Source organism: Octodon degus, unplaced genomic scaffold (assembly GCF_000260255.1).
Source record: "Octodon degus isolate 3935 unplaced genomic scaffold, OctDeg1.0 scaffold00326, whole genome shotgun sequence".
NCBI lineage: Eukaryota > Metazoa > Chordata > Mammalia > Rodentia > Octodontidae > Octodon > Octodon degus.
Genome location: NW_004524902.1, coordinates 808339 through 819574, shown reverse-complemented (window position 1 = coordinate 819574; position 11236 = coordinate 808339). Strand labels below are relative to the sequence as shown.

The 11236-nt window shown below is 34.4% G+C and overlaps 1 protein-coding gene across 1 annotated transcript in view; it reads left to right on the top strand.

The window, feature by feature from the left end:
* Positions 1 to 8846, top strand: part of Znf804b (zinc finger protein 804B) — a 660912-nt gene extending 652066 nt beyond the window's left edge. Inside the window, exons 3-4 of the mRNA XM_004647791.1 lie at positions 987 to 1117; positions 5192 to 8846. Coding sequence (XP_004647848.1) covers positions 987 to 1117; positions 5192 to 8846 — 3786 coding nt within the window. The remainder of the gene's footprint in view (positions 1 to 986; positions 1118 to 5191) is intronic.
* Positions 8847 to 11236: the final 2390 nt, after the last annotated feature.

The window sequence follows — 11236 nt, the reverse complement described above, 5'->3', positions numbered from 1 at the left end:
TTTTTTTTCTTTAAAATAACTGATGTCAAAAAGGAAAGAAATAAAATGCAATATAACCTACAAAAAAAAGAGAAGAAATGGTAGGTTATTTTAAATAAAGGTGAAAGCTACATTGCAAGCATAAATTTCTAACCCATTTTTCCCTTCCTTAAAATAGTAGAGTTTGAATGTTGTAAGTGTGTGTGCCTGAAGATAGGTGCACACAAAATAGCTAAGATAACTTTTCTACTAATTTCTATTAGTGCATTGAATGGAATGAGTAGAGATCATATTATCTGATCAATTTGCATCCCTGGTAATCTGAGCAATTACTTTGAATATAGCAATATGAAATATAGTAATGATTGTTAGTTTCATGTATTCTTGTTTGAAATTCTGTATCACTCTTCTTGTTTTTATCTCTTTGAAATTAGAAAAAAAAATAGAGCTAGGGAGATATCTCAGTAGAATAAGCACTTGCTTGGCAAGCACAAGGTCATGAGTTCAATCCCTAGTACCACAAAAAAAATAAATAAAATAAAAATAAAAATAAAAATAAAAATATTACATTTAGACATTTAAACCATATAGTTCACAGTAATAAAATTAATTTACTGAAAGCAGATAATTTTAGCCTTGTATTTAAGGAACATCTTGGCTACATGTGAGGAGCTGGGGAGGTGAGTCAAGTAAAGAACTTCCCTCGGTCCCTTTGCCTCCCTTCATATACTGGGCAACATGGTTGTCACAGGCACACACATGTCCACAGTCATGTGGCTGGAGTGCTGCCAGCAAGGCTTTGGGTCCAGTTCATAGAACATTTCTCTTATGGTGACAAACTGAAAAATAACCTACTTTACAGCTGCACTTGTCTATGAAATTACCTTAGAACATAAAACTGTATCAAGTCACTTCCACACTCAGAACAGAGCTTAGTAAGAAACGTGTGGGTGGAAAGGAATATATGACCTATGCACAGTATCTCTTCTTTTGTGTTCTTTCTACAGAGACTGAAGGAATTAAAACAACGAGAGTTTGCTCGAAATGTAGCATCCAAGTCCTGGAAAGATGAGAAGAAACAAGAAAAAGCACTTAAACGACTCCATCAGCTCGCTGAACTACGGCAGCAGTCTGAGTGGTAAGAATTAGCGGTTCAGTTAAGTGGAGCAGATGTCTGTTCAGCTTCCCAGGAAACTGCCATGATAATAAATTTCAGTGCAATGTAGCAATGTAAAATTGTAATTAATCTTTATCCATGTTTTTAGTAACTATTTCTAATAGTTAAATATTTATAAATTAATTGATTTTGACACTGTTTTTGTTTTCCTGATATTTTTATTCCAATGTACTCTTTAATGAAATGATCCAAGAGTGATTGTAATATACTAGTATTTATTTTATCCAGTTAACCCAAATGGACTGACATAGTTCCTCAGTAATTTAAATTTTGCAATAATAATTTATTTATTTATTTATTTATTTATTTATTTAATGAACAGAAGATATTTATTGAGACAAAGAAAGCTCCTGTCCTGAGATAGGTACAGGAGAGGGGGCCTCAAGTGGGTAGTCCCCCCCCGCAATAATAATTTAAAAAGCCATAAATAACGAAGTATTTTAGGGGAAATACTTTTTCTGTACTTTCTCCTGTGTGTACGTTTGAATTTAGAATAAATGACACTATCATTGTCTGGCAAACAAGATGTAATTAATGCAGTTAACTTTCCTACGCAGTGTCATTTAAATTGATAATTATAATAGAACAAGCATTACACTAAAACATTCTTGTAGCTGAAAAGTAGCAGTTTTATAAAAGCTTGGAACCACTCAGTGTTTCAAAGTTGTTACCTGGAAAGCAATTAAATTCGCAGATTGTGATTTGTGTTCATATGAATCATAATATATAACACTAGCAACTAATTACTGTGGCTGTCAGCAACATAGTGAATTGTGAAATTTATAGCTCTGTGGCAGGATGTAAACCTTTGTTATTTAGATGGAAAACAATGTACAATAACAAAAATGAATAGCTTATTTACATTACTATACAGAATAAGACTTCAAATAGGATTGTAAAGGAATATTTGGTTTTTAGGATTAATTAGAAGTAAAAATAGTATAATTTTGCATATATTTATGTAAATATAACTCAGAATAATTCAATTAACTTATGAAAATACATAACAGCATATTAAAATGACATAGAAATTTAGTTTAAAGAAAAACTAGAAGTTAGTATGAACCCAAAGATGATGCTAACATTAGAATCCAGTCTCTGACTTAACATAATGTTAAAGAAGAGGGAAACACAATTGATACTGAGTTTAACATTAGTCAATATAACATCAAATATTTTGTGAATAAGTTAGAAGCCATAAAAACATGATACAGAAGGGAAAAAATAGGAAAGTATTAACTCCTGCCTGATTGCTTATGATATACAATAAATCAAACTATAATAAATACGGCAAATCCCACCACAGAAAGCATCATTAAAATAGGTTCTCTTAGGCCTGGCCAGAGTTCCTTGGTTCTATAGCAAGCCTAGACAACCTTAACAAATATGATTGTCGTTGTTATGTTGTTATATAAGCCATCCCACTTCTATTTTTCTCCTCATTTACTTTGTATTTTATTATGGAAAGGTGGCAGAGGACCACAGGAACCTTGAAGATAGGGTGGTGGTGAGGACAGCTGGTGTTTGAAGATAGTGTTGATGATAGTGGTGATGACGTTTTCACTTCATTTTCTAAGTTTGTCAGAACTGCCCAGTGAGGGTCCTTCATATTATAAGATGTATTCTGTTAAGTATCAGGTGTCCCTCAGGAAACTTCATGGGCTAAGCAAAGCATACCTAGCACATCTGGGTTAGTGTTGTTTACAAAGAAGGCAGGCTTTGTAGGTTGCGATGTATCCATTTGCCAAGAAAAAGACTAATGTTGAAGCTTCAACACACAGAATACAAAGCTAAGATGATTACTATCTCATCACCATCCTTTAGCCAACTGACCTGTCTGCTTAAACAATCCCATGACTAAGCAAAATCTCACAATAAAATTATTAAACAATTTTATTTTAGCAGGAGAATTGAGAAAAAGAACTTAAAAATGAAACAGAAAAGAGAAATCAACATTGCTTACCCCTTACTTAGATAACCTTTCTTTGTGCTCTATCCTTACAATCAGGGCTTCTGAGTTGTGTAATCTAGTTAACAAGGTGTTGCTATGACCCTGTGGGAAGGAAATGTGAATTTCCTAATAGTGAGAATATTTGAATCAGACAGATAAACAAATGATAGCAGAAAAAATGGTCATGACGTTTCTATGTAAGCTAGAGTAGGATGGAGCTAGAAAGTAAGGGAGATGTGTAGATATTGGCCAATACATATAAACTTTCAAATAGAGTTTTGGGATCTAATAATCCCAACCTGGTGATGACAGTTGATAATGCTCTAGTGTTTGCTTGAACCTTACTAGAGGTAATGGTGGGTATCAGTGTCAATATTCAATTTCAGTCCAGCATGCTAATAAATATGTGTGGTAAACAATGTGTCAGTTAACTTTAACATAGTAATAAATGCACAATATACACATATATCAAAAAATTATGTTATAATCCCAGAATAAATACAACTTATATTTGTCACTTATACCACAATAAAGCTAGAAAAATTAAACTTTTAATAATATTATAATGCATAAATTTATATTGAAATAATAGAATTTAAACATCACAATGATATATATATATATACATATATATGAATTACGATAGATATACAACTACTTTTTCTTACCTCATTGAGAATAAAAGTTTGTATTAATATTGTGTAGACAAGATATGTCTACATCTTGTCCTTTGAATAACTACTATGAAGACAACAATATGCAAAGTATTAATTATTGTAACTGTCCTACTAACCTGTTTTGAAACTATTTCATTGCTATTTTATCTTTTTTTCTCATTAGAATGAATAAAAAATAAAAAATAAACATCACAATGAAAGAAAATAAGAATTTTCTAAAACAAGAAAGAAAAATAAAATTTGAGGTAAGGGAAACTGAAATTTATAAAGCAACTAGGTCAAAAGTTCAAAGAATAAAAATAACAGCATTGAAGAGTAATCGTAAGAATAAAATGTTACAATATCTGAGAATCTCTCATCACAAATGCAGCAGATTGAATAATAACAAAATCTAAGAACTAGAAAGTAAGAGCAAAATATAGTGCAAAAAACAGTGCAAAGAAGATAAAAATACTTAAAATAATATGAGAAAAGAAACTCGCACATCAGAAAGATAAATGGTAAAATAAAATAACAATACAGGAAAGAAAATAAATAACACAAAATATTCAGAAAATAGTGCCAGGAAAATAAGCAAAAACATTACTAAGAAATAATTTATTGTACATTAAGAAACCTGGAAATAGTAGTCTTTCATGAGCTTTAAAAACATAATGTACACATACAAAAAAAGTAGAAGCATGATGTTAGAAAGACTCAAAAGGCTAGGAGCAGGGGAGATGGCTCAATGGAATAAGGACTTCCCTAGCAAGTGCAAGGGTCTGAGTTTAATATCCGGTTCCGGAAAATAAAAAAAATAAAAAAAAAAAAGACTCAAAAGGATAGATTTCAAATCCATTCCAAAGGAAAAGTCTAGTACATGTGTGTTACTTTCTTATGTATTTATGAGGATTTGCCAAATTAGTGATTAGTCAGAGGAAAGCAACATACTGCTTTGTTTCAAATGAAAGTAAATATGAGAGAATCTAAGACTGAAAAACCAAGAATTTATGCATCATTTATACATAAAAGCAAAGTGAAGAATACTTTTTTATTTTGGAAGTAAATTTTATTTAATTTCATATTTAATGTGAATGTATTGATTGGAAAACTATGAAACACTTTAATTCTGTACTCAAGAATGAAAAGGTTACAAAGGATATGCATTGTGTGTACCTAACTTTTTCTCAACACTAGTATCAGATATTCTCTAATTTCTAAATAACACACTTAGCATTGTATTATTTAGAAATAACCACACTAAAAGTTATACTGACTTGTACATGTATGATAAAATAGTTGTATCATATAAGATGTAGGTAATTCACAAATGGTGGAATAACTCATCATAGAAAAATATGAAATGAGTATATATAGATAAGTTTTGAAATCAAATGTTAATCATTTAAGTATTTATTGTTTTTACAGTGTTTCTGGAAATGGACCAGCCTACAAAGCCCCCAAGATAGCCATAGAAAAGCAAATCCAACAGGGAATTTTCCCAGTTAAGAATGGCAGAAAGATATCTTGCCTGAAGAGTGCTCTTCTCCTTAAGGGAAAGAATATTCCCAGAAGCGCTTCTGACAAACAGCGTTTCACTCTGTCAAACAGACACCAGTTACCTTCAGACAGATGTTGTTTGTTTGGTAATCGGATACCACACACACCTGCAGAACTCAGCACTGCAAATCACAGGACTGGAATTTCATTTTCATTTTCAAAAAAAGTGCATCTTAAACTAGAATCCTCAGCACCAGTTTTCAGGGAGAACACAGAAGAAACCCAAGACTGTAACAAGTCACCTACATATAAAACAAAACCAAGTGTGGAGAAATGTGAATACTGCAGGTTTTCAAAGGGGGAGGTGCACGTCACTAAGCAAGAAGATAGAAGCATTTCACCGCACCCTCTAGAGAGTGTTTTCCACAATACTTTTGCCAGGAGCTCTAATATTTTGAAAGATAAAAATGATTCTATTGATGAGGATTCAATTGGCATTCAGACTTCTTTCTCTAAATCTAACATTCATCTCACAGATGAAGATTTTATTCCTTTCAATAGAGAGAAAGAAACTAAAAATACAATGAAGAACACTTCAGAAAACTGCACTGACCACTCATGCCAAGAAGGTGTCTCCTTCAGCTCAGCAAACATTTATAAGCACAGTGATGCCAGGATATTTGAATGTCTAGATGACTTTTTCTTATCAGAACTGAGTGAACAAAATAATGCAGTACATTTGAATGGCAATTCCAGTATGGAAGACAAAGGAAAATCTTCAAGTGAAAATGAAAAAAATAGCACAAATAATCAAAGAGTTCGAAAAGAAGGGTATTTCCACAATGTGACGTCCAAGCCTTTGTCTTTTCTCCATGTACAAAGCAGGGATGGCCACACTACTCTTCAGTGGCCTACTGAACTTTTGCTCTTCACAAAAACAGAGCCCTGCATTTCTTATGGGTGCAATCCATTATATTTTGATTTTAAACTTTCTCGGAACACAAAGGATCCACATAATCCAGATGATTTAGAAGCAAAATTGGGCAAAGAAACCTTGGAAATGAAGACAAAAATAGACAGTCAAGACTCAGGTTTAGTTAAAGGCCAACAAAAATTTATCCAAGAAGATAATCAATTCCTGAAACCAAAGAGGATTAGAGCTAATACAAATTGGGAAAATTTCCAGAGAAAATACAATTTGAGTTGCAATGATTCAGAACCTAGTAAAAATGACCATAATTTTAGTGCAAGCAATTTGGAATTGAAACTTCCTGAAGTGCCTGCTTACCTTGATATGTCTCTAAAGGACTGTGAGGGAAGGAATAATAATGATACTGATAATGAATTTAAGGAAAGTTCAAGGCCCTATTGGCAAAGCTGTGGAGGACTAGGTCTAAATGATGAAAATGAAGACTTGTCCTTTCCCTCCCACATCTCTAGGACTAAGAAGCATAAGCTAATTTCCTGCAACTCTCATTCAGTGTTTGAAGAGAAAAAACAATTCACCTGGAATTCTAGCCCTTATGTTTTGGGGAGTCACAGCGACCACAGGAAGGACTTTAGTGTAATTTGGAATAGCAATATCAGCATGGCCCATAGTGTTTCTGGCTGTGGAGACCAAAGCTACAAAACAGGTTCTCAGTTAACTCTGAGGGGACATTCCAGCACCTTGGACAAATCCCTGAGCAGTGTGTCCAGTCTGAGAAAGAGTTGTTCAAGTCATAAGTCTACTATTAGCAACAACTGTGATCTCCTCTATATTTGCGAAAGAGAGCACAGCTCTGTGGAGAATCACAAATGGAAGCACAGAAAGCGCACCTGTCTCTGTTTGTCCCGTGAGATGACAAAGAACAGTTCCCTGCAGTCTGAAATGCAGAGAGACAGGAACTGCAAATTGTGGGCATCGTTGAAAAATAAAAAATACTTAAAACACAGATACTGTCACTGCCAAGGACAATATAAGCTGAGTAAAAGTAAATCATTTTCAGGGCTAAAATCTATGAGAATCATCCACTGTGATTCCTGCTCACAGGTTTCCTGTGCTGGAAACAGTGAAAAATCACCTGATTTCCAGAGACCTAAGCACAGCAGATTGGGCTGTTATTCAAGACAGAGGATTTATTACTTAAATAAAAGCAAGCAAAGTCAAGAATCCTTGGTCAGCTGTCATGTTTGTGAGCAGAGGAAAGCTGTGCAGAGGCAGTGTGACTCAGGGACTCTCAGCTATCTTCTGCAGACCTCTTCCACAGAACCTCCCAGAACCACAGAGCCCACAGTTTCAGGAGAAATGAAGAGCCTCCTGACAGCCAAAAGCCTTTTAGAAAGAGTACAAGCAAAGAAGTGTCAGGAGCAACCAACAAATGTTGAAGTATCTTCACCCACTTGTAAAAACAAATCTGAGGATCATTCACAAATCCAGTGCACAAGTCAACTTGTACCACAAAGCTGTAACGAATCAACACTGCTGTTGTCTCAAAAAAACCAACATAGGAGTGAAAGAAAAAATGATAAAGGCAATGCAGTTCAAAGGCTCGCTAAGAAAGATAAACTCAAAAGCTCACAGACTGATATTCGTACTGTTTCAGCAGAAAACGACTCACATAACCAACGTGCTAAAGGCACAATTCATGCAGCCACAGAGTTTTGGTCATTAAACAGAAAAAAGAACCCAAGAACAAAAGAGCAATCAAAACCTATAACTAGTGAGGACCAGGCTTTTCTTCAAAGCCTTGACCCAGTACCAAATGATTTCCCGGGTGCTTTTCTGTCTAATAGATATACTAGTGTAACTGATTCAACAGAGACCAAAGAAGACCAAATAAATCTAGACGTACAGGATGTAAGCATGCATATGAATCATGCAGAGGGGAATGTAAACACTTACTATGACAGAACTGCGCAGAAGCATGACAAAGTGGAAGACGAATTACAAGTGTGTCATAAATCTCTCTCGCCCCCTTTAATTCAACAGCCCATAACATTTTCTCCAGATGAAATAGATAAATATAAGCTTCTGCAGCTACAGGCCCAGCAGCATATGCAGAAACAGCTCCTTTCCAAACATCTTCGAGTGGTGCCTGCCACAGGGCCCACAGCCTTCTCTCCAGCCTCAGCTGTGCAGTCGGTTCCCGTCCACCAGCATGCTTCCATCACTGCCATCCACCACACCTTCCTGCAGCACTTCGCTGTGTCTGCCACCATAAGTTCCCACGGCAGTCCTCTCCCCATTGCTCATCTCCACCCTCTTCCACAGCCACATTTCACTCCGGTTTCATTTTCGACCCTGACCCCCACCCTCATCCCTGCACACCCTACTTTGCTAGCTGGCCATCCTCTGCATTTAGTAGCTACGGCCCCTCTCCCCCCGTCTCATCTAACATTTCAGACCCTGCCTCCATCAGCATTCATCCCCACATTGTTTGGCCCTCACTTAAATACAGCCACAGCTTCTATCATCCACTTGAATCCTTTAATCCAACCAGTGTTCCAAGGTCAAGATCTTTTCCATCATTCTTTCGCCAGCCAGGCACAGCAGTTAAATGGTGTTAAAGAAGCCTTACATGTGGCAACTCACTTGAACTAATGTGTAAAACTCCTCTTGTGGATACAAAAACTGTCACTACCTATGAAATGTTATATTTAAAGTACCTGCTTATCACTAGGTTTAAAAATATTTGTGCCAATTCAAAATGTTACCAATATATAAGTATGAGCTAAATTACCAATATTCAAACAGGAACACTTTATTGCAGGTGGTGGAAATAATAGGCAAATGTAAAATAATTTCATGGAGGGATAGAGGAGAGAGTGTAACAGTATTATTTTTTTCTGATGAGTCTTCACACCGTGTTAACAGTTATCAAAGAAAGATATGCAGGCAGATTTTTTATATTACCAATAAAAATAGAACACCCTATGTTCTTTGGTGTGTTCTGGTGAATAAATAAATGTGGATTTCTTCAGATATTAATAAATGGTTAGTAAAATGAACCCAATACTGGTTAATAAAGTGAATCCAATACTAAAGATAACTCCTATGGCTGTTGGCTGAACTTTCAATGTAGTATATCACTCTATTTGCATTGGAAAAAAGAGATGACAAGAAATCTACTTTTGAATGAAAGTCTTCTGTGAAATATTGGCTGACTTCATTCTAAATAAATTTATGTTGCTATTTTATTGCAAAAGTAACATCTAAAGTTAAGAATGCTTCTATTTGCACAAGATAATATGTAAACTATCATTTGACGATGCCAATAAAAGAAAATAACTCAGAAAATCATCTTACGTAGTCTAACTAAAAATGTTGTTTTCCTCATTTTTCTACTCAGAAAACATGCTGTGTTCTGCCAACATGCAGAAAGGTTGAAGTAAAATGTGTAGAAATATTATGCTTATACACGCTGCTTGAGAAATTTATAAAGGATCTGGTGTGTTTTATTTATTGTCCTGGATGTTCATAAAACACACTGAATGATGTTGAATCCAGTGACCTTTCATGTAATTTTGCACATGCTTTAAAATATTCATTCAAAATATTTTCCAGCCCAGACTATTTGAATTTCTTATATCTACATTTGTGAATAGCCATCCACTCAGGCTTATTTTACATTCTTAAAATGAAAAGGAATAATTCATATAACTGAACATTCTCCATAATCATGGGTTTCAGAGAAAAGCAGACCACATATAAACAAAGTGATCATTCATCTGGTGCTGCCCATGTTTGTGTCAAGAAGATGTGAGGGACATTTTGTCAGCCTTGGCTTCAAGAGAAGGTAGCCACATTTACTGAAGGTGCTGGATTTTTTTATTTTTTTGGTAGTCAGTTTAAGTCCTGGGTTTGCAATATGCTCTTTAATGTTCACAAATACGTTTGCGAAATTATCTTCCTCCTTTTATGAATAAGGACAATTAAGTTGAAAGATAAAAATGCATATTTAATAAACAATGAATAGATACCTTTCATGTAGGAGAAACAGGTGAGACAGGGAAAAATAAAAATAAAGTGAATTGGAAATAGTAACATATAAATACAGCTTCTATCTATCTATCTATCTATCTATCTATCTATCTATCTATCATCTATATATTTTATTTATCCACAATAATTCCAGAGATATGTAGATTGAGAGTTCTGATGAAAATAGAGCAGAGCCAAAGTCTAGCTGACTTGAATAGAAAAAAATTAAAAGAAAATCAAATAACAGGAAACCCTAGGAGTGGAACTTCATAAAAGTGACTAGACAAGCCACTAGTAAACCTTGGGAAAATTTATCTGAAAGCAAAATAACTTAGATATTTACTATAAAAAATAGCTACAAATTGTCCGTAAATAAAAGCAATGTGAAGGATTATTTACCAAAGTCAATCATAAAGCTGACCAATTCAAAATACAGTAAACATGAGAATTCACTGGCAGTCTTATTATGGAAAAGACAGTGTCTTGTATTAATTTTTTACATTTATCTTCTCAGAAAGTTAAAGAGAGAAACTCTCACCACTGAATGTTTATTTTTGACCAGCAAAAATATATTGAGAGGAAGTGATGGCTTAGTACAGACACCTGCAGCTTATACTAACAGTGATGCAAGTGCTCACCAGAGGTTCTATCAGGCAGTAGAGACAACAGACATCATAATTTAAACAAAACATAATAATGTATCTTAGAGTGAGTAATGGTAAGTGTTGGTTCCATCATATGAGAAAAGATATAATTAAACAAATATTTTTACGAAATCAATCATTGTACGAAGGTCTACACACTGGATTTTAGTTTTCATTTTGCTTGAAGAGAAAAATATTCTTAGGAAAAAATTAAGCAAGGAATTCCAAATTGATATTGAATTCTAAAATAGATCCATTTCAAAAGTCACTGCGATGAGCTATAATTTGAATATTATTGCCTAGTAGTTATTTGATGGCTGATTCAGGACATTAAATTTCTTTTCTCGTCTATTGCCTAATACCTAG